Source organism: Vespula vulgaris, chromosome 5, assembly GCF_905475345.1.
Source record: "Vespula vulgaris chromosome 5, iyVesVulg1.1, whole genome shotgun sequence".
In the NCBI taxonomy this organism is placed as follows: domain Eukaryota; kingdom Metazoa; phylum Arthropoda; class Insecta; order Hymenoptera; family Vespidae; genus Vespula; species Vespula vulgaris.
Genome location: NC_066590.1, coordinates 6,589,425 through 6,612,840, shown reverse-complemented (window position 1 = coordinate 6,612,840; position 23,416 = coordinate 6,589,425). Strand labels below are relative to the sequence as shown.

At 35.6% G+C, this 23,416-nt stretch overlaps 5 protein-coding genes across 9 annotated transcripts in view; 2 read left to right on the top strand and 3 right to left on the bottom strand.

Annotated features, from left to right (window-relative positions):
* Positions 1–572: 572 nt before the first annotated feature.
* On the bottom strand, positions 573–4,999 carry LOC127063734 (uncharacterized). Of its 2 annotated transcripts, none has more exons than XM_050993841.1 (12): positions 4,862–4,999; positions 4,320–4,638; positions 4,056–4,225; positions 3,714–3,931; positions 3,289–3,643; positions 3,021–3,227; positions 2,820–2,939; positions 2,499–2,732; positions 2,257–2,440; positions 1,967–2,169; positions 1,438–1,880; positions 573–1,357 (listed from the first exon to the last, which is right to left on the bottom strand). In XM_050993841.1, the coding sequence occupies exons 1-12, from the start codon at positions 4,989–4,991 to the stop codon at positions 704–706; spliced, it is 3,237 nt and encodes a 1,078-aa protein (XP_050849798.1). In that variant the 5' UTR covers positions 4,992–4,999; the 3' UTR covers positions 573–703. The 2 variants fall into 2 exon arrangements, with proteins under 2 accessions (XP_050849798.1, XP_050849799.1); XM_050993842.1 differs by having other exon boundaries at positions 2,257–2,425.
* Positions 4,893–8,138, top strand: LOC127063752 (transmembrane protein 222). Of its 2 annotated transcripts, none has more exons than XM_050993881.1 (5): positions 4,893–5,041; positions 5,445–5,658; positions 5,936–6,146; positions 6,213–6,343; positions 7,793–8,138. In XM_050993881.1, the coding sequence occupies exons 2-5, from the start codon at positions 5,528–5,530 to the stop codon at positions 7,794–7,796; spliced, it is 477 nt and encodes a 158-aa protein (XP_050849838.1). In that variant the 5' UTR covers positions 4,893–5,041; positions 5,445–5,527; the 3' UTR covers positions 7,797–8,138. The 2 variants fall into 2 exon arrangements, with proteins under 2 accessions (XP_050849838.1, XP_050849837.1); XM_050993880.1 differs by lacking the exon at positions 7,793–8,138 and adding an exon at positions 6,425–7,284.
* Positions 6,152–8,286, bottom strand: LOC127063753 (uncharacterized). Its single transcript, XM_050993882.1, has 2 exons — positions 8,140–8,286; positions 6,152–7,865 (listed from the first exon to the last, which is right to left on the bottom strand). The coding sequence occupies exons 1-2, from the start codon at positions 8,140–8,142 to the stop codon at positions 7,419–7,421; spliced, it is 450 nt and encodes a 149-aa protein (XP_050849839.1). The 5' UTR covers positions 8,143–8,286; the 3' UTR covers positions 6,152–7,418.
* Positions 8,287–8,753: 467 nt separating this feature from the next.
* The window catches only part of LOC127063733 (histone deacetylase 4), a 52,775-nt gene continuing 38,112 nt past the window's right edge, over positions 8,754–23,416 (top strand). For both annotated transcript variants that reach the window (XM_050993837.1, XM_050993838.1), the window contains exons 1-2: positions 8,754–8,977; positions 11,911–12,011. The gene's annotated coding sequence lies outside the window, so the exon portion shown is untranslated. The remainder of the gene's footprint in view (positions 8,978–11,910; positions 12,012–23,416) is intronic.
* Positions 15,347–17,541, bottom strand: LOC127063746 (uncharacterized). Of its 2 annotated transcripts, XM_050993864.1 has the most exons (3): positions 16,185–17,539; positions 15,843–16,121; positions 15,347–15,783 (listed from the first exon to the last, which is right to left on the bottom strand). In XM_050993864.1, exons 1-3 carry the CDS (start codon positions 16,605–16,607, stop codon positions 15,535–15,537), a joined length of 951 nt encoding a protein of 316 aa, XP_050849821.1. In that variant the 5' UTR covers positions 16,608–17,539; the 3' UTR covers positions 15,347–15,534. The 2 variants fall into 2 exon arrangements, with proteins under 2 accessions (XP_050849821.1, XP_050849820.1); XM_050993863.1 differs by having other exon boundaries at positions 15,843–17,541.

Sequence of the window (23,416 nt, the reverse complement as noted above, 5' to 3'; positions counted from 1 at the left end):
TAACGATTAATCGTTTGAATGTCAAAGATCATTGAGAAAATCTCTTTGAAAAATGCTAAAGTGGCGCGATAGCGCTTTTTTCGATGCATTTCGATAGATTCAATTGCGCAATACACTCCGATGTTCTGGCACTGTTTGACGTCATGAAATGTGAATAGCGTGATCGTGCTGTGTGGCATTCAAACGTTTAAATAAATTCGACTCGATTTTATAACGCAAATCCCACAAAAATTACAATCAAAATGAGTCGGATATCGAGCGATTTCTTTTTTTACAGAAAGGTATGCGCGTACGTATGATCTAATTATAAGTCTGCCTATATAAGAAATAAAGAAGAAGAAAAATTGTGTGAAGAAGATCAATAATATCTTTGAACGATTATTTCGACATTTCTTACTTTCTTTATTTTTCTTGATGCTCATTGTTATCACTAACCATGATAACCATTTACATTTCGATCGATTTAACAAAAGTAAGTGAATATACGAAATGATTTAATTTGATTTGAACAAGTTAATTAAAATGGACACTCTCCTTGTATGTGTGTGTTTAATAATTATTTTATATTAAGATCTATAGACACATTTCTCTTTCTTTTATTTCACAATAATCGAACATCTTGATAAAATTTGCAAATTTCTTTGTCATCTAAAATCTAACGAATAGAGAAAGGAAAAAATTCTTCAAGTAATTTCTAGGAAGATCAATTGAACAAGGTATCATCGTTAGAACGCCAGATGCGAGTACGAGTTCGTATCGTTCCTTCGGCCGATCTAGAAATGCGAGTTAGACGTCTTCCAGAGTGTTCAGGAGTACCAAAGAGCATTACAGCAACGGTCGATTGTCTACGACCTTGATTAGACTTCCCTCTATGCGCAAGGTAAGAATCCAAGATTTTGATACTCTCGTAAAAACTATTCAGATCACAGCTGGAGTATCTTCTAGCTCGTCTACGTTGAAGATTGATGATTTTCGGTGTGCTAATAGGTGTATTAGCCATAGTGCTTGGATTAGTAGCCCCAATAACGCTTGCTGCTTCGGATATGAATTGAAACTCATCGTGAAGTTTCTCGTAACTGTTGCAGACGCTGATGGTGGATATTTTAGTTGCATAACTGTCACGCGAACAGACGGACACTTTCCTAAAGGATCTTCCTAATGTACCGCAAGGAGTCGAAGTTGTCGTGGATATAGCTGTCGAATTTACATTACTAATGGACGATGATCTGCTATGCCTTGAACAGCTGCTACCGAGAAGTCTGATAATAGCATTTTTATGAGATAACTCTTCCTCCTCGTGTTCCCTATTCTTATTCATGCCTGATTCATCCGCCGTTTGTTCTGAAAATTCTTCGTTCTAAAAGAAAATTATTTTATGGTAAGAAAATGAAATACTTGTACGGATAGTTAGAGAGAAAGAATAATTAATTAGTTCACCATCGGAACTTCGAGTTCTTCTTCGTCCTGCTTGATCTTGATTTCGTTGATTAAGACTGACTGATTATTGACACATCCACAGGCACCCTCACAAGCACACTCGTCGGTATTTCCATTCTGCGAATTATCGACGACGGCGACCTGATGTCCCTTGTCTTCGTCTGTTCCTACGCCTTCTCCTGTCTCTTGCGAGTCTCCGTTGATGTCGATCGATGCATTCTGAGAGCTGTTCGGCTGTGGAACAGAGCAATCGGTCGTGCAGCTCGAACACGAGGCAATGTAGTCCTGGAGATACGCACCAAGGACTTCTGCGTCGAGCGATGAAGAAGGACCTTTCATCGGTACTATATCCTCGTTATTAGATGGCTGGGATCGAGAGAAGTCACAACTTTTTCGTAACCAGGCACGGCGATATCTTTTTCTTCCGATAATCTCGATTTCACCTATATCGTTATTCAATCATTAATTCGTTCCTCATTGATTTATTCTTTTTAATTTTGTCAACTTTTAACATAGTTCAAAAAATTACCCGATCCCGAAGAAGAAGAAGGTATCTCTGAAATATTAAGATTTCTCCCGATTGATCCCGGAGGAGTAACGTATGGTGGTGGTGGACTCTCAGGAACTCTTGGATTCCTCGTAGTAGAGGTCGTTGGAGTTGTTTGACTACCACGACTTGTACTGGCTCCCTCTACTACTAGATACATGGATGACTGCGGCTCTTGCTCGTGTCTCGAATATAAACGTAAGAAATGAAGAGTTAATCGTCATATGCCAAGCAAGACAAGAACGAACTCAAGAATACGAGGACGAACTCACGAACATCGACTTGGCGAACTTGTACTTCGTGGCTCGCGACTGAAGCTTCTCTTCTTTTGTCTAAGACCGTCGGATTCTAAGCTTAGTTTGATGACTTCGTCGTATCCAGGTGGTGCTTCGTAAACCGGTGGGTCATCCGCCACTGAGATTTCATCGATCCTTGCTCCGTCTGTAATGTCAAAGACTGCTCAAAGTAACATAAATGATTATCTATGCCACCGTGGTAATCATCAAACACGTACCTAGGAGCTCACTGATAGTCTGTAAACGAGATTGTAATTCTCTCTGCTGTCTAGCTCTGGCACCCATTCTGTATAATAATACGATAAGGGCCGATATCAAAACGATTAAACCAAGGCTACTCGCAACGAAGACCAATGTAGCTGTTTTTAAATCAGGGTAACGGTCGATCTTTGGGAAATAATAATTCGCTTTATTCGTATGCCATTTTCTATCTTGAGGTTCAACGTCCCAATCTATAGGCAAACGATTATATTTTGAGAAAACTTGTATTAGATCTAATTAAATCTACTCGGAATCGACGTTTTGAAACATGAGACAACCTCTGAAACATGTAGCTGGTTCGTCACTGTTGTCTCCGCAATGATCGAATCCGTCACAATTAAGTTGGCTCGGTATGCATCTGTGATTTTGACACAGAAAGTCGGAGCCCGTGAAGCAGTCTATTTGTTAAAAATCAATCGATATTTATCTTCTTCCTCTTCTTCGTTTCCTTCGTATTCGAGAAATCGGAATAAACATACCCATGTAACTGAAAGCGGTGTAGGCTATAGCTAGATGCGATGTGGAACCAAAAGTACCACGAAGGCTCACGTGAAATCCACTGGTAACAGGAGCGATGTGTTCTCTGTGTCTAAGTGGTTGTAGTTGGCTGACAGGATGTCTTAAAACTTCCAGAGGTAAAAGAGCTGACGTTGGCCCTTGTTTTATAGTCAATTCCGTGTTCCCAGCTGTAAAGTAATTTTTTTTTTCAATATTAGGATAAATGAGATTAGATTTGCAATATCTTACCCATGTCAGCGAAAGCAACCACTTTTAAATACATATGAGTCTTCATGTGGAGGAAATTCTTAGGTGGTCTGATCAGCCACACGCAATCGTAAGTTTTTACGCCTTGACCTACCATGTCCATCATAGTGATGGCCCCACCTAAATTTTCTACGTATCCTCCACAATCCGTTATAGGGTGAATCGACTTGTCGTAAAGATGGCCGATAACGAAGGAATAAAAGGCTTTGTATCCTAGCCCGGTACCACCATTAGCGTAGAATCTTATTAAAAGGGAAGGGCCGGAACTTACTATCACCGGTGGACGAAATCTCGCACCACTGCTAACGTCGAGTCGCTGACCGTTCCAATCGTAAAACTATGGATACATGGAATATAAAAAACGCTAAGATCGAACAACTTCGATAGGTACTCAGTAATCTACGTACTTCCATGATAGAAACCGTAGCTAATTGGAAATCGCTGAACAACAATCTGACTCGACATGATGGAGCTTCGGAAGGACATGTTATTAGGTATTCCAAACCTAAGTCTCGTGGATATCGAGCTGGAAAAAACGGTGATGTAAGAATACCTCCACCTGTACTGTTCAGACCTTTTGTAACTGCTGTCATCATTTCTGTTCCTTTAAGATGTAGTCTGTTTCCTAAGAAAAAGATACCTTACATATTTTTAACAAATTTATTTTATATATAACTCTATATAAATATATACTTTACTTTAACACATTACTTTATAACAGGACAGGGTACTTTAGATCCCGCACTTACTTTCGGCCGTATATTCCAGTGTAAAAGCATGCTTATGCGATTGACTGTAGAGCAAAGTGATGGATAGCGTTCTGGTACTCGATCTGTATATGATAGGTGAATATAAACCGCAGAAAGGTGTACCTGAAACGTCTTCATATGGTGGCTCGGAAATCCAAACGTAATCACATCTGTAGATCATTCGTCGATATAGAGAAAGATTTGTCGTTCAAAAAAGAAAAGAAAAGAAAAATGGAAGAAAACGTTTAAAAGTCATCTTTATACCTGCACGGATTATCCATCATAACACCACCATCACCGCAATGATGCGATAATGCAATATTCTTGAAAGTAACTATTATAACGCATGACGGACAGGTTACTAATTCGAGACTGCATTGATCATGCGAACTATTAGTCGCATAAATTCGTGATGTTTGTTGTCTAGGTGCATTTTTTATGAAGGATACATTTTTAGCATAAAGAATACCCTTTTCGCCGAGTTCGAGATATAGACGTCTGCCATTATGTGTTCCACAAATATCCTCATTCCTTACAACGTTACCGTAAATTACGGTGAACCAGCAGAGTACGACGATCGTCACTTCAATTTGAGAAAAAAGATAGCAAATAAAAAAGAAACTTTCATTTCATCCAACATTAATAGATACTTTAAAAAGAGAACGATCGATAGAACTCGCTTCCTGTAAAACATTTCTATTCGTATTTCCCGCGCTTTCTTTCGCGCGCGAATACTCTTGAAATTCGTACAATCGTTTATGCGTCGAAGACGTAATAAATTGTAACAAAATAAATTTGAGACTTACCATACCGAGCTTGGTACATATTCGTCCAACGGAAAGAAACGTTCTGTCCGGTAAGAAACCCGACATGATTGCATATAATTTCGTTAGCTCGCAACTCTGTTACGTACTGTCCTATTAGGGTATAAAGCATTTTTACGGCATCTTCTGCGCGACTACATACACTTCTCTCGCAGTTTTATCGTAAGTATAATATAATGGTATAGTTCAACGTAAGAAGTTGGATATTAGATATATAATATATAATGGAATAGTGTATAAAGAAGAAAATGTCGAAATAAGCGTTGAATCAATAAACATTAATGGATATTAGAACATTCTTTCGTTGAACAATCGATTTTTCTTATGCAAATATTATTTTTTATTTATGCAACTTTAATATTTATGTAACGAATAAAAAAAACATTAATGATTTTATTCTTCCCAAACGAGATAGGTGACATACAATAACATAGAATTTATATCTGTATATAATATTGTTTTTGTTTTTGAAAAATAGAGATGATAAACATAAAATAACAAAAGAAAGGAACATTGTATTATCTGGCTTATAGATAAACATACTCGTACTCTTATTATGATTTAGAGTTTAGCTTTAGTATTGAATACACCGCGGCAGAGTTCACGGCTGGCTTACGCCGTTTAAACGTTTGGCCGAATTAAAGTATAATGAATCCAAATTTATTAACGGATGTAATATCTCAATCGACGCCAAGTTCACCAGAAATGGATCTCACTATAAATCCAGAAAGACAGAGATTTCCCTTTTGTATTGTTTGGACTCCATTGCCCATTATAACGTGAGTTGTTTTACGATAGAAACTTAACCTTCAATATTTTTCTTAAACATTTAATTTTGTAAATCGTAGTCTCCGATATATCATAGTTTTAATATATTATAATATTAATCGTTTGAAGTATCTATTAATGTTGGATGAAATGAATAGGATGAATAATAAATCGAACACAATATTGTTTATTGATGAATATTGCAATATCAATAACCATAGTATTAATCGCATCTAATTAAATGTTTATTGCATCAGAAAAATATTTCTTATGACTTTAATTACACAGTTATTTAATACCATTTATCGGTCATATGGGAATTTGCACATCAACTGGTGTAATAAGGGATTTTGCTGGTCCATATCATGTAGCGGAAGATCAAATGGCATTTGGTAAACCTATCAAATATTGGCAGCTTCAATATACGAAAGCCAAGGGTGGTGTGCAAGGATGGGATATGGCTGTATCAGAGGCTAGTGAAATTTATAAAACCAGAATGGTAAATTTTTAATCTCATAGTCTCTTTTATTGTTGATTATCAAATTACATTTAATCGACCTTTTAGCATAATTTATTTTTCGACAATTGTCATTCACATGTTGCGAAAGCTTTAAATTTAATGGCTTATGATAATTCTACAAACTGGAACATGGTAAAACTAGCAGCTTATATAGTCATAAAAGGAAAATATATAAGGTGAGTATAAATTTAAATATCATTAATTAATTGTAAACTTTTTTATCTATAAGTTTTAATAAACTATTTTCATTATTACAGTTTTTATGGTTTTCTCAAAAAATGGTTGCCATTTTTTTTACTTGTCATCATTATAATGATTCTTGATACAATTCGCGATTTATAATTTATATTATTAATTATAATGACAAATGCATAAACAATAATAAACGCTAGTAATTTTGTTATATATAGAATTTTATAGAAATTTTAGAATTGTAGGTAAAGATTTGTAGTTCTTACATTATATTTTTAGTATATTTGCAGAAATTAATGTTAAACTACAAAAAAGGTATATGTAAATATGTATGTATAATATTTATGTTTGAAAAAGTTTTATGGTTGCAGTAAGTTAAAATACTAAAATGTCAATACTTAATATTTTTCTCAAAATATTTGGTTTGATCTCATGTTAAGGTTAATAATTAAATTCTTTGCAACAAGCTAATAGTTTATCTTAAAATAATTTTGTAATATTTTATATGTATTTGATTACATTAAGTAATGGCATTTAATCATCATTAACAATGATAAATATAAAACTTGTAAACAATATTTACAATGACACAAATGTCATTTATATAACTATTAAATATCAAGAATATGCCCTTGTGCACACTTTGTGTCATATATCTGCCTCCAAGTTTTTTCCTGAGCGAATAAGGAAATACAAGTGTCATTATACATTGCAAGCATGGTAGTACAAATATAATTAAAACGTACAATTAATATGTAAATATTCTTTCGTGAATAATCTTTAAGATATACATTGTCACTAGTTAAAATTATTGTAATTATATTTAATAGGACCATATACTTGGAAATTAGAATATATCTATTCCAAATTCACAAAGTATTACATCATAATTACATATAAGCAATAAATATACAAAAAAAAGAATGTCGAAATTATAAAGCAATTGCTTTTAAACTAACATGTATTTTTTAAACAATATTGAAATAGCAGAATTCATTATATGTGATTTAGAAAATAAGATTACTTTTTGCCTATAAATATTTAGATAACATTTATTGATTACTCATCATTAGTGCTATTCATTTCTGAAATGACACTCTTTTCGTGTGAAAAATCATAATCTAAATTTTGCTCCTCTATTCTTTGGATAAAAGATAAAATTTCATTTGCACGTAGCCTGTCAATCTCAAAATCATTATTCATATTATTCTCCAATTGTTTACATAATTTGAATGGCACCCCATTTAAATAATGTTGCGTATCCCCTTGCTGATTTTGTTTAGTTGAATCTGTAGGTAGCGTAGGATAGGTTGAAGCGCCACTTATGAGCGGATATAGGCCACCACCAGGATACGGTGTTCCATCCTGAGAATTTTGAGGAACAGGATATGCTTGTCTCTCTACATTTACAAATTCATTTTCTATGTTACTAGATGACAGATCTTCAGTTGATTCGACCGGTGATTCCTTGTGATGTTTCTTTTTACCAAAAAACCAAGACATTATCTGCAAACAATTTGAATAGGATTTAATAAAGAAAACGAAAAGTAACAATAATTGTAAATTATACGAATGATAAACGTAGTATCGACGTAAATTGCATTCCACGTCGATATGCTGATGCGTCTACCTTATATAAAAATTATAAATCGTACATATATACGTCGTAAAACATTCTCTTTGAATTAACGAAAAAAACATGAAGCATTACTCACGTGTTGAAACCGAAAAGAAAATGAAGGAAAAGGAACACAATAAAGATTCGTCCTTAAAAACTGACCATTCTACGTTTCCGTTTAGTGGACTATTAGCGAGTAGAGGAAATTCTTGATAAAATTGTGATACTTCCTTATCTATCATAACCTCTTGTCATAACCGTTCAATAGCTTTTTAAAAATTACAGTTCTATCAAACACAAAGAAAGACACATACGTCAAAAGTCAAAGTAATGTTGTAAGATGACGACACCGTGATCAATTCAAAAATATATAGCATCTATACGTATATACATGCATTTGCAACTAGCGACGCCATTTATTTCAAGGTAAAGGATAAGGAAGAAATTGATAGCGTTTCCTTCGCGATAAAATTTATCGATCTTATATTTAAATCTAATCGTATATTTCTCGCAATCTCATTTTGAAAATGATTAAAAACAATTTTAAAATATACATAGACTTATAAGTCTACATATATATACGAACGAGATACGAATTTTACGATAGTACGTGTTGGAAAATTCAAATCAACGCGCCTAAATAAGAACTTCTCCAATTGGAGGACGAAATGCATATCGCGGTCGAATACCATGCGATTCGGTATAAAGAAATTATTGGTCGTCCGACAGATGGCACTTTTTCGTTCTGCGGCACGAAGAAACATCGAGTGATAGATACTCTGGTTGACGCTACGAATCATCGTCATCGTCATCGTTTTCGACGTTTATGTCGCGCGTTGTTTCTGTATCGGCTGTCGCGCTGGTAAACACTCGAGAACGTACGTAATAATCGTGTCCCGACAACGATCAGGAGACAATCTCGTGATAGAAAGAGAAGTGTGATGGAATTACGTTCGTCCGTTGTTTTCTTTTTGGTGATAGCGGAAACTTCGTGGACAAGGTAAGGAAGAAAATTTCTCTGTCTTGTTCTCGCGAGGACGTGACCATTACGATCACATTGTTTTTATGTCCTCCCTCTCTCTCCCCTCCATTCGTATCTCTATCCCTCTCTTTCGCGGTGGAGCGCGCGCGCGTGTATGCAGAGAATGGCTCGCGTCTCGAAGCGTGTCGTCTCTCTCTCTCTCTCTCTCTCTCTCACTCTCTCACTCTCTCTCTGCATGAGATATCCAGCAAGCAACATCCGGTGCTTTGTTTTTTCGTGATCTGTGACTCGCATCGCTCGAATTTTCCGCAACGACAGCGATACGATTCGAGAGGAAACTATACAATTGAAATAAATATTTAAAGATGGAGAAAGAGACAGAGAGAAGAAGCGAGAATCAGAAGAACGGATCGTGTTTTCGACACAAAGGTGTGGCAGCTTGCAACGTAAGGTGAGTTCGATGGAGAACGTGGTTATGATACTTTGACAACCAACTGTTGTATCTTTCTTTATCTTTCGTCTTCTCTTTACTTTCGCTTGGCCATTGAACATCACTTTGTTCTCCTCGAAAATCATCTTACGTTCGAATTTATAAGCTTCGACATTTTTCTTTTGTTTCTTTTGTTGTTTGAAATTAGCGCCTTTTCGTTGCACCTGAATTAAATCGTCCATCTCGATAAATTGATATATCGATATCAGACTCGCAATGTTCAATTCATACTACATTGCAAATGATTATTATTGCGTTTTATATAGATGTCAATAAACAAAGAGAAATATATACGTAGAGAAAAAGTAATAGTAATATAATAATAGTAATAATAATAGAAGTAGTAGTGGTGATACAGTCATAATAATAATAATAATAATAATAATAATAATAATAATAATAATAATAAGCATAATAGTGACCGTGTTGTAATAGCGATACGAATGTAATGCCGGTTGTCTGACGTACGTAATTACGCATTTCGTTAGGAATAGTAGTTAAGGTAAAAATACAACACGAAGATTACGTCACGATTGATAGGAATGTGTGGTAGTGTAAACATAAGCTTCGTTTCCGTACAATCGTACATATGAACGTACGATATGAAAACAATGCCGAGGCCAGTGACGAATGACAACAATGAAGAAGAAGAAAAATTAGAAACAATAAGAACGAGATAAAGAGAGATAAATAAATGAATACAAACAAGGGAAAAAAGCAAAAGAAAAAATTAACAGTAAGAATCCGTAGAGTAATCCCGTAGAGTAACTCTAGTACGTATTGCGTTTAAAGTGTATACGTAATTTCATAGAAAACATAATTGTTTTTCTTCGAGTTCGACATATGTATCTATGTAACTCTTTATTAATGTACGTATGTATCCTTGGATACGATGGAAGACAGTGAAACGAAATGAATCATTCGAATCAAATGATTGGACGCAAATCGTTGATATAGATGTATACGTTCAGGTGATATAGTCCGTAAATAGGTACTACTCCGTATGTCCATCGATAATTCATTTATCGCGGCCAGGTCATGTTAAGCGTTATAATCCTGCCTAGCAGCAACATTTACAAGCTCGCTATTCTCGTCGATCGAAAACTGGAAATACCCGTATCGCGAATAGATTAGAATAGATGTACGTTTTCTTGTCTTTGTAACTTTTTTTTTTGAAGAAGAAGAAAGGAAAAGGAAAGCACAGGAAAGAAGAAAACGGAATAAATGAAGAGGAAGAAGAAACAAAAGAAAAGGAAAAATAATAGAGACGAGGAGAAGCAAGAAGAAACAAATTACGTATATCCATATATTTCGAATCTCCAATATATTTCTTCTTTACAAATCTTCTTGGCAAATAGATATAGATTTCGAGTTTCCACGAAGAACGAGAACTTTAAGGGGTTGCTTTCGTGCTCGAACGAGTTTTATTCGTCGTCGTCGTGCATAAATAGGCTAGGAATATCCCGACGATTATAGAGAGAGACACACACACGTATGAACGTGCGTGTCGAGACACTTTCCACTCCGTTTATCCGTTTTATCCTGATTTATCTAGGCGACGATTCTAGAACGATCGATTCGATCCCATTGGAATATCATTCTTGGCTCGATGCGACTTTCTTTCTTTCTTTCCTCTATACCAATATTCAAAAGTTTATAGAATGAAACGTGCTACTTTTAACATAAATAACGTTCTATCTGATGTATATATTAACATATATTGGTTACAACATGTTAGATTGAACATTCTTTTCTTAATCTTGTTATATATATCTGCAACGATTTATGTACTTATGTTATTTCGTTTGTATATAGGAAATAAATATTCTTTTCTCATCGTTACTCGTTTTTGCAATTGGTTAGCGTCTTGGCCGATATACGAATGTAAATATATTCAAACGACGAGAAGAAGAAGAAGAAGAAGAAGAAGAGGAAGAAGAAACTTCCTCCTTTCTTGTGGTGCCAAGCATAAACTCAAATGCGTTTTATAGGTGGTAAGGGAGGATGGGGGAAAAATGTCTAAACGACTATGCAACATCCTTCGAAATGGTCCAGGAACAAGCAGCTTACCGATGCCAACGTGTTTGGCTCAAAAGGAACGATTTGTATTTCCTTTCTTTCGTTTTACATATATACATATGTATGTATGTGTTCATATGTAATGTATATTATATTTCTACGTACGTTTATACGCGGAGACATTTCAAACGTTCGTAGCTCATGAGAGATATTCGATGTGAAAATGAAAATTATTCTATGTATAATTTATTCGTAATCTTTTCCTTCGTAATTCTTTCTTTTTCGTTTTCTTTTTTCTGTACTATTTTATTCGTAGAATTGTAATAGAAATTACAAGTTCATAATTATAGAAATTATTATTGGACGACATTTGAACTCATGATCGTACTTTTATAAATATTTTATTATCGATAAATAACATTGTATACGTTTTGAATTTCAGCGTGAGTCGATAACGTAGGATGGATATTTTGTTCGGACGATCGATCGGCGGCCATCATCGTTCAACCTGTCCTTTACATCGAGCACGATTTTAGCGAAAAGGTAAAGACACCAAAATATCTTTCCGATCCATTATGTACATATTTCTCTTGGCCTTTTACATCGCGGTTTAAGTTATCGGAAAAAAATATGAGAATGTTAACAGAATCGATAACGTCCTTCTCGTCTCAGGAGCGACGTTAATTAGCTACCGATTCGAAGGCAAACGATATTATCGCGTCCTTAGGAAATACGCGCGTGCAACTTCTTCTTTATTATCCTTAGTTTAGAAAAAAAAGACAAAAAAAGTAAAAAAAAAAAAAAGAAAAATGTCATGTGTAACGAGTTCCATGGATAAAAGGATCCATCGATCGATCGATCGATCGAGGAAAAGAATTTCCGGGTGGATACTTTCAATGTCAAGCGAATCTTGTCGTTCAACTTTTGTGAATATTAATAATAACGTAATACATAATTATCTCGTCTTTATTGTCAAATATACTTAATAATAATATTATATAAAAAGATACTTATTGTATAAGTCACTTTTGTGATAAAAATATCTCCAAATTTGAAGATAAAATATGAAGTGTTATACGTTTCATTCTCGATAAATAAATAAATATATATATATATATATATGTATACATACATATACGTGACACGCATAAATCGTTTGTTCGAGCAACCGACGATACGCATGAGAGAGGGATTGGGGGAGGAGAGAGAGAGAGAGAGAGAGAGAGAGAGAGAGACATTTACGAGTATTATTAATCGAAAGTGTCGTGCCAAGTTGTTGAGAGTGGCTCGTGCCGGGGAGAACTTGTGCGCTCTTCGAGAAACGAACAAGATATTATCTTCCTTTTTATATAATTATATATAAAACATTTATTTCTTTTTTTTTCGTATTTTTATTCCTATGTTTTGTCGCTAGGAACGTAATCTTTTCTTTTCTCGAAAAAAAATTTATTTATTTCTTTTTCACTTTCGATAGAGAGTTTCAATTTTGTCGATCATTAACGAATTTCGTGATTGAGACGAAATATGAGAGAAAGAGAGAGAGAGAGAGACATTATATATAGTATATATGTTTAAAAGACTAGCAATTGGAGATTCACGCCAAAGAAACGAGGCTCCGCATACCAAGGATTGCCAGGAAATTTGGGAAATGCAAATTTCACCGCTTACGTCTCGCGGCAAATTCGCTTATTTATCGGGCCGACACCTCCGCATCTGGAAGTCGGTGGAATTTGCTGTCAAAACGCGCCAGAAGGCACTTTATAATAGCGGTCTTTTAGATCGTTTCGTCTTTTTCTCTCTCTCTCTTTCTCTCTTCTTCCCTGCGGGCATTCGGCCATGTTCGATGACAGCTCAAAGTCATCATCGTTTTTCTATTTAATGAATTAATTCGCATATACTAGAGATATCTAACTAGTCATCGTCTCATTGCAATCATCCTTTTGTTTTTACTTTTCATTTTTTTATTTATTTTCTTTTTCCTTTTGTTTTTTGTTTTACTTACGTATAGTAATCATTTACGAGTCGTCTATTTAAAGAACCGATTTAATTAAAGAATGCTATTGAAAAATGAGCATTGATGTCATCTCGTAATTCCGATCGTTCTTTCTAATTTTATGTATTCAAAATTATTCAATCACTGTCGTCTTTTCGCATATGTTATGTTATGTTATGTTATGTTATATATGTATGTATGTATGTATATATGAAGGATCGTTTTGGTTGTTTTCACTGCCTTCCGGTCCCGGCTCGAGTCTATTTCGCGATGACGATATATCGAAGACGCGGGAAACTATTTTTGCCGAGCGTTCCTCTATTTCGAGATTCGGACGTAACCTTTCGGATGCGGATGCGTCTGGCAACGGTGTCGGTCGCGGTCTAAACTCCTTCTTCCTTCTCCTCCTCCTCTTCTTCCTCCTCTTCCTCCTTTCCTCGTCTTTCTACTCCTTTTCCTCCTTCTCTTTCTTAGTTCGCACGATCGGAAAAACAAGCGTTTCGTTAGATAACGAGCAAAGGAACCTTTTAATGACGTCAATAAGTTGAATCTGAAATTCATTCAAACAGTAGCTCATCGTACTTACTGGACACGATGTTTTCTCTCTTTCTCTGTCTTTCTCTTATTCATTGAATAAATATTGTACTATTTTTATTCCTTCTTCTATAGTCATAGATGCGTAAAGTATCATCTTTATCTTCATCTTCATCATCGTCGTCGTCGTCGTCGTCGTCGTCGTCGTCGTCGTCGTCGTCGTCGTCGTCGTTGTCCTCGTCGTCGGTGTCGTCGATTCAGCATCTCATATCTCGGTCCAGCAATGTGTTCGACGAAGCGGCAAGTACGTTGACGCTTCAACGACGTTCTATCCGTTCGCGTGTTGTGTTTGATGTCGCGTTGGCGCGCCAGATAGTCCGACGTCAGTCAGGAGTTTCATTCATCGTTCCGTATATTTTCGATTTACCCTTACACACATACACACACACACGAATATATACACTCTTCTCTCTTTCTCTCAACCTACCTATCTATCTACCTATCTTTCTATCTTTCTCTTTAACGTAGCCACACTTGTTGCTATATCTACATCGACAAGCTGCCAAAGTTCGAAAGCAACTCGGCTAATTATTATCGAAGCTTCGATATCGACTGGCTGACTTAAAGGAATGTGACGAAAAAATGACGCGTTTCACGTGGGTGGTTCTTTAAAAAGAGCATGAAAGAGAAAGAGAGAGAGAGAGAGAGATAGATAGAGGGAGCATACCGAAATAGAATCACGAAGCATCCGATCGTAGCTGCAGAGTTAACGACTCGTAAGAAACGTCGTTAATGTTTGTTGCCTCCTCGAGCTTTCTATATTTAACCGGTCCGATCGAGTATACGGCAACGTCAAGGCCGCATTGCGAAACGATTATCGACGACACACGTTTAGAGTTCTAGCAGAGAGAGAGAGAGAGAGAGAGAGAGAGAGATTCAGAGTGATGGATAAATAGACGAAGTTAGAGTGAGAAAGATTGCAGAGGAAAGAAAAAAGGAGGTCGATTAATCTATTCTCTTTGAATTTTCTACACGTACCAAGTTTCCACGTTTTCGTCCTCGAACAAGTGTTCCAACAATGTGTTGTAAAAGAAAGAAAAAAAGAAATGTTAACAGCTCCGCTTGAAAACCCGTTTCTCATTTCGCGTGATCTTTTAAACGAAAGGCTTCAAGGATTTATATACGTCGATACGTTTAAAAGAGGGTCGCCGTAATAGAAGAAGATAATACGTTCGATAAGAGTCTAGTTGAAAGTGATTCAATGATTAAGGGGAACGAGATGTCTCTTTAGAAACGGATAATCTATGCTAAGGGAAATCAATGCGATGGGAAAACGAAGATACAAACGAGGTTTATTTTCTTAGTGTTTTCTTTTTATTTTTGCTTCGTCGATTACACGGTAATTACATATGATACACTGTACAATCGTTAGAAACTATTATAACTGGGCACTTACGTTTTAAAGATCGTATCGTTCAAGAATTCTGTTGAGATAGGAAGGAAGGAGGAAACGTTCTTCCTTTCCTTTTTCTTTTTTTTCTATTTGCATTTATCTCTGGATATACTGAAGATCCGCTCATTGAGTACGACTGACCATATACTTTTTTTCATGTACCATACGGTCATTAGAGCAATGATACCAATTCCGATGGCCTTTATAGTCATCAGTTTTCGCTTGTCGTGATCTTGTCCACTCGACCAGGAAAGAAATTCTACGACGTCCTTTGCCATTTGCGATTTGGTCGCTGGTGTGCCGTCATCGTATTCCAAGATGCCATCGTGAAGCAACTAAAAAGTTAAAGTTTTTAAGATGGAAACTTTAACGAGTATTCTCGTTGCAATAATACCTCTGTCATGGAGAGCGCAGTTCCCAAAAAATAGGGATTGAAATGTTGGGTTTCCGTTAGGGTCACACCTGCAGGTGGTTCCATGAAGCCAGTAAGTAAAGAGAATACATAATTTCGTCCGTTTTTTCTGGCATTTATTATGTAGCTCAAATCCGGCGGATAAGCACCGTTATTGGCAGCTCTCGATGCTTCCTCGTTCGGGAACGGCGGCGGTACCTTATCGGGTAGTCTTCCAGGTCTTTTGTAATAATTTCCTTCCTCGTCTGGTCCATCGTCGATCTGTTTAAAAAATAAAAAAATAAAAGAATAGAAATAAATTTGAACGATGGGATTAAATCTTACCTCGTATTCGGACGCAATAGCAATGATTTCCTCTTTCGTATGCGACACCTCGATCAAATCCATAAAACGAACGAATTCAAGACTGTGACAAGCGCTACAGACCGCTTTATAAACCTGCCAGCCTCTTCGTACAGCACTATGATCGAGAGAACCCAAAAATTTATCGAGCTTCCAGGGGTAACTCGGTGGCATGGCTTGCACGCCGTTGGCCTTGACCGAGCTGTCGAGGAAATACAAAATGGATCCACAGGTGGTGGCTGCACCTGTGAGGACACCCAGAGATATACGAATTCTCTTCCTGTCATTTTCACACCTAGTACGAGTTCCAATAGACCGTAAAGCGACGCGATCGCATCTATTTCCACGTATTTTATCGAAAGTTCTTACTAAAACGGCGTAACTTCCTTTGAAAACGGTAGCCATGTTTTCCCAAGCAAAACAACATCGATCGATCGAAACAATCGACGTTATAATATTTTTTCTAGAAACGAAGTATCTTCTCGAGATAAATAAAACTATCGTTGTTTCTTTTTTTCTTCGTATTTTAATTCGTCAAAAAAATATCTAATCGGTCGAAACAATGTGAACATTTATTTACTCATTTACATCATTGTATATCTTTCCGAGGATTTATATTTTTGACGTAATTATTGATTCTCATTATCCATTGTCTTTTCTTTTTCGTTCTTTTTCCTTTTTCCTTTTTTTATTTATGCAATTTGAAGAAATCTTCACTATCGGACGCATTGAACATATTTGCATACATAAATACATAGGGTTATGTACACGTACGTACGTGCATACGTAAGTTTGTAGACGTTCAGGACGGAGAGTATCATTGATTACGTTACACAACGAGCGTTACACAACGTTTTACAATAAAGGCACCGAGTGTATTTCCGCGACGTTATAAATAAACCACTTGGTTATGCTTGGCATTATGCATGCGTGCACATTGCCGCTCGGCGCTTGCTGCGACTTGACCTATCTCTCTCTCTTTCTCTCTCTCCACACACACACACACACATGCGCGCGCGAAGACTTGCATACACAAGCATACACACATAGGCACACACGTATATACATTCTTGATCTTTCTCTCTCTTTACACGACTGGATTATGAAAATCTATGCGACGACACGCTGGATATATTCGACGTCGGACACGTTTCCTGCTGATACGCGAATCATCGCAAGTTGCATCTTCCATATTCGCGGCGAACGAGCGATCATTCTGATAAAGCGTGAATCCAACTTCCCTTTGCTCTCTTATATAAATGTATTTAAAGACTCGTAGGAATATCTTAAGCGATTCGTCGTCGTACGTCGTACATCGATCGCTGGATTTCCAATAATCGATGCCCGACGAGGTGCCTGAACTCAATTCTTTTTTTCAATATTTTTTTTAAATATATATTATTTTATTCATTTCTTTTCGTTTTTCTTTTCTCTTTCCATCCTTCTTTCTTTTCCTTTTTAATTTTTCAAGTAAAACTAGCTACGTTTCACTCGTTTAAAGCCTTGTTAGCTGTTTTATGGCTAATATTTCCGCAAGTTAAGCAGCCTAAATTTTCCGTCAGATCATAAAGAGAAATTATACAGAATTTCATTTGAGTTGGATAAAAATAATAAGAGTATTTGAGATATTACAAATATAAAATTAAAGTTTCATATTGAAGCTTTAATATTTTATATTTAAGTTCTTATATTAATAATAATGGATAGTTGGAAAGTTAAACTATTTTTAATAGTTTGGTACGAAACATTTTTCATTACAGTTGACTTCGAATGTTATTCTTCGACGAATTATCTGTTTTTTTTTTTTTTTTCTGACAATGCATTGATAAAATAACCCAACGAATTTTACATTTGCTGTTAAAATTATCAACTAAACACCGAAAAAGAGAGAGAGAAAGAGGAATCGATTCGAAACATCAATTGGCAGCCGACATTTTTTTAAGCATTTCTTTGCACTTTCCAATAATTCGTTCATTTTACACGAATCGAAATAAAGAAACAAAAATATAAGAATTTTTATAGAAAATCTTTTTCACCAATTTCTCTTGAATGCTCTTTTTATTTTTCTATTATTTCTCTGCGGTTTTTGAGACAATTCCGAACGTCCATGTCAACTTCCAGGATAAATTCCCGTCTATTTTATATCTCTCTGCGTCGTCGCGACGAGCTAAATTGATTCGTATCGACGCTTTAGTTTCTTTGTACGAGAGTACGAGAAATAGAGAGAGAAAAAGAGAGAGAGAGAAAAATAGAATAGAATCGGACAAGGGAAGGAAGGAAAATCGAAGCTACCCCGAGACCAAAGACGATTTATTATTAACGCTACTCGAGGCGAGGTTAAACGATTTTAGCGCGATTAGCAACCACTAGCGAGCTCGAGAACTCATAGATTTAATTTCGTTCATCGTCGAATTTAACGATCGGTTTGTCGATCAAGCTTTTCCTCCCTTTAATCCCCTTCTACCCTTAAATCTCTCTTCTTACCCTTCCTAATTGTATTTCCATTTCGGCATCCCAATGCTCTGACGTTAATTCCATTAGTTAAAAATATTTTTTTTTCCTATTTTCTTTTTTTATTTATCATTATTATATTTTTTTAATGAGATTCTATAAGAAGATATTTCTTCTCCTTCTTCTCCTTTTATTCTATATCTTTCCTACGTATCTTTCGTGTATATTTGTTTACAATGGAAATTAGAGATTCTCTATTAAAATAAAAATAATCGTTGAGTGTTAGAAGATTATCTATATATATATATACAAGTTAAATTGATGATAGATTAATGGTTATTAATCGATCGGTAAAAGATTAGAAAAATCTCAACACGATAAATCGCTGGGATCGCGTGATCGTCTCGAGGAAAATCAGAAACGATTAGGAGCGATTAGAAATAACTGAATCGGTTAAGATCGATTCTAAGAAAAAGGGGGAATATCGTTTGTAACGGCGGCGCCGATCTTATCGAAATCATTGAGAGAGGGTGTATAATAGTTGCTTTTATATTTATTAGATAGAAACGTGTTATACCAACTCGTGTGATCTATACGTGTTAAACGTGATCGTCCATTTCTCCTTTCGGTATCTTCAGTTGTAGCACCATTAACGTCAGATGTTTCTTTAAGTCTCATGGATAAACTAATTAATCGATTAGAATATTTAATAAACGCATCTTATTGAATAGGATCGAAAAGGGGAATCGAAATAAACGTTAAACAAAGACGTTTCTTTTAAAATAAGCGATCGGTGACACGAATCGCGATATATCATTAATAATATTTCAAAGTCGAATGATATCGGTAAAGAATGAAACAATTTTATAGAATACAATGTATGTATTTTTTCATTTCTCGTATATATTATTTCACAAAATAACATTGACTATTAACGTTAAAGTTGATAAGAAAATTATGACGAAGAAGGAGAGTTTACATTTGTAAAACGAAAAGAAAAAAGATATAAATAAATAAATAAAGCAAAGAGAGACGAGAGAAATTAGGTGAATATTTTGTAAATATAATCGTCCTCCCGGGACGACGTTTCTCGAAATAGCATGCCGCATATCGCGACACGCTGTCGACTTATTATCATCTTCACGATCTCTCTCTTTTTCTCTGTCTATCTCTTTCTTTTTACCATGGCGGAAAGAACCTCGAATTGATCTGGAACATAGCGAATCTCGCCAAATTTCGAGCCGTCGTGATCGTAAAGCTCCTAGCACGCGACAACACAGAAAAATACAAGTATACGTACATACACACACACACATATATAAGTACATACATAAACACGTATATAAATCTTCTTTGTATACATATGTCTGTTCCTTTCTCTTACGTGTCCATCCAAGAAAAAAAATGAAAAAAAAAACAAGATTATCTAAAGTATTTCTTCCTCTCTTTCTCTCTCTCTTTCTCTCTCTCTTTATCTCTCTATCTGTCAAGAGAGAAGAGACGTAGAACGAACGTAGCTCGATGACTAGGTGGGTGGATGGATACGTGGGGTAAAACGAGAGTGTTATATAAATAGAAGCGGTCAATGCTGCTATGGGAACACTAGAGAGTGACGCGTGCGGTGGTTGCGAGCGAGGGGTGAGAGAGGGTGAAACGACTCACTCCCAATTCATTAGACCTTTGGAGCACCTGCGAGATCCACGAATTCACAGCGTCGAGTTATTTTCCATCGGTCAATCTCTATAGATTCTTCTGTTATCCGATTATACATGGATATATACATAGGTATATACAGATATATGTATATATATATACTGTAAATACAGGGGAGTAACAATCGCGTAATCACTTTTGTAAAGTTTAACCTTCCAATTTCTGAATTTTTCGAAAAAAAAACAGAATCCTCTATAACTTTCACTTGTTTATTATAAAAGTATTATAAATATTGTTTATTTTTTATATATATATATGTATAATTTCAAAACTGTTTAATTGAAATCTATGTAAAGCTTTCGACGAGAAATTGTTTTTCTTTTCTTTCGTTTCTTTTTCTTTCTCCTTTTTTGTTCTTAGAATTTATTACAATAAAAGAAATTAAGAGAACGATTTCGAAATTGTATTTTATTTTTTGTTTTTTGTCTTTGATCATCATAATATCGAAGTGATCGATCGGAACAATTTTTCTGAATTATTATCATGGAAGAACTATTTAAGGCACATAAACATTGGGTAACTCACCCCGTAGATTATTTTTCTTTTTTTACCATGTAACCATACGTATAATAATAACCACGATCGATGCACGGTATTTGCTATTAGGGTAGCTTTTTAAGGGAAGTTCGAAGGGATATCCAACGTGCTAGGTATATTTCCGTGGGAAGAAAATCGAAGGAAAAAGGGCGAAAATCTGAAGGTGGGAAGGGTCGAATGGCCGAGGAGTAGAGAAACCCTTGGCTAGAACGGGGTCACTTGAAGTTATTAATAATACCGAACACACTATTCTCTAGTCGAATACCTCGACTCGGATGCGTAACTGCCTTATTATTCACCTTACGTGACCTTATCGTCGACAGCTATGACAAAGATGGACGACGATGGACAATGGAGGACAACTATGAGAATGTGCATCATTGTCCATGGGTTAAACTATTGGAAGCGGAAAGAAAAAAAAATTGGAAATCAAGTTATCTGTATCGCAATATGTAAAAAAGGGGAGAGAGTGGGTGAGAGAGAAAGAGAGAGATAAAAAACGAGAGCAATCCCGGTGAAAATCGATTGAGCGCTTGCATTCCCTGGACTCACGCCGTATCAAGCCCTTTCTATAGCGTCCCTCGTTTTCATCATTTTTTAACCCCACATGATTCTCTGCTTTTTTTGTATACGTTTTTTCTTTTTTTCTTATCCAGGACGAAACAAAGGAAGAAAATAAAGAAATCCATTTTGATGCATATAATTTTCTAATCATTGTTCGAGGATGATATAAATATAAGATGAATTTGAAAAAGTAATATAATACAATTTTATATATAGAGTTAATAATTATGTATCTTTTTTATGTTTTCTTTTTCTTGCCAATTCTTAGCTGATCGTAATAAACAAAAGAAATTCTTCTGTTTATGCGGACAATTTGTTAATGATTAGTTATGTTATATAGTTTATTTTGTATATATAACATATATATATATATATATGTATGTATGTATGTACGTATGCGGGTGTAGATGTATATATACATATATATACACAATGTTGCACACAAAATAGGCTGGCATGCTTTATTTTCGTCGAAGCACATTTATTTTTACCGTTCCACCGACGATAAGCAGGCTAACGGGCAATGTTCGTCTTCGATATATTCTCTAACGATTTCACTTGCTTCTTTGTCTCTTTCTCTTTCTCTTCTCTTTCTTCTTCAGAAATACTAGCAGACGTATAAGAAAAAACAGGAGGACCGGTTAAGAATGTCACTCGAGCGTTTAAATCGTGTCGAGCGTTTAATCGATAATGTGAAGGGTAAGCGCGCAGGAGGTGGGCTAAAAGAGGTGGGGATATATATTAATCGTGTGTGTGTACGTGTATGTATATATATATATATATATATAAAAGAAGTTGGAGAAATTTGCAAAGTAATCTCTTTTTGATCGTGTTAAATAAGGATCATAAAAAAAAACTTAAAAATTGCACTGATAAATGATTGTAGAAAGAGAGAGGCGAGAGAGAAGAGAGAAAAAAGATTAACATTGTCTTAACTTTGAAATCATTCATAGATCTTCAATAAAAATGGTGATATCTACATAAATCTTCTGATGGCTGTTTATATATATATATATAATTGTTATAAACTTCTTTATGATGAATTTCTTTATAATGAATCAATTATATTGTTGTTACACGTATATATTCTCGTTATTACAATATTTGTTTCTTAAGACAATTACCATTATTTGTTATGAGTAGAATGAAACCGAACAACTTAGCAGGACTTAAGAAAGCAAGAACGTGAGAGAGATAGAGAGAGAGAAAGAGGTCTTTAAAATAGAATAATCGTTTTTAGCGTGAGAGCGAGCGAGCGAGTAAGCAAGCAAGCAAGCAAGCGGATCTCATTCGAATCGAAAGGACAAGACAGGAGGGAGAACAGAGCAATAGCATCAGTAACAGCAGCATGGTTGTGACAAGTTGACGAGTGTTACGTCACACAAAGGCCAGCCGTGAGGGGTGTGCAGGAGCAGTAAAGAAATGCTACTAGTGGGCGGGGGTGGGTCGGAGTTGGTGGGGGAAGGATGAGTCGAGAAAAGAAGGGAGAGAAGACGCGTCCATATAGCTGAAATCTATTCAGGACCCGGCTTTGGTAGTCAGCCAATTCTATTTTCTCGAGCGAAGGCGGCTTCGCATTGTACCTGCGCTAATTTCGTTACGCGCTAGCTCTCGACGTTTGGCTTTAGGTGTATGTGTCTGTATATATATGTACGTATGTATGTGTATTTGTATTTGTGGGTGGATGGATGGGTGCGCTAGCGTTTGTTACCAACACACGTTCTTTGTCGTGGTTCCGAGTAACAAATTTTTTCTTTTTTTATTTATTCCGCTTTTTTCGTACTTATCGAAGGTCGACAAATAAATCGATTGGATAGGTGCTGTTTTACTTGTTTTATTATATATATTTGTGTTAGTTCTTTTATTTATTACATATGTATATATATTTTTTAATATATATTCGAATATAACTGTACACAAACACACACGCACATATAAAAACGCGTACT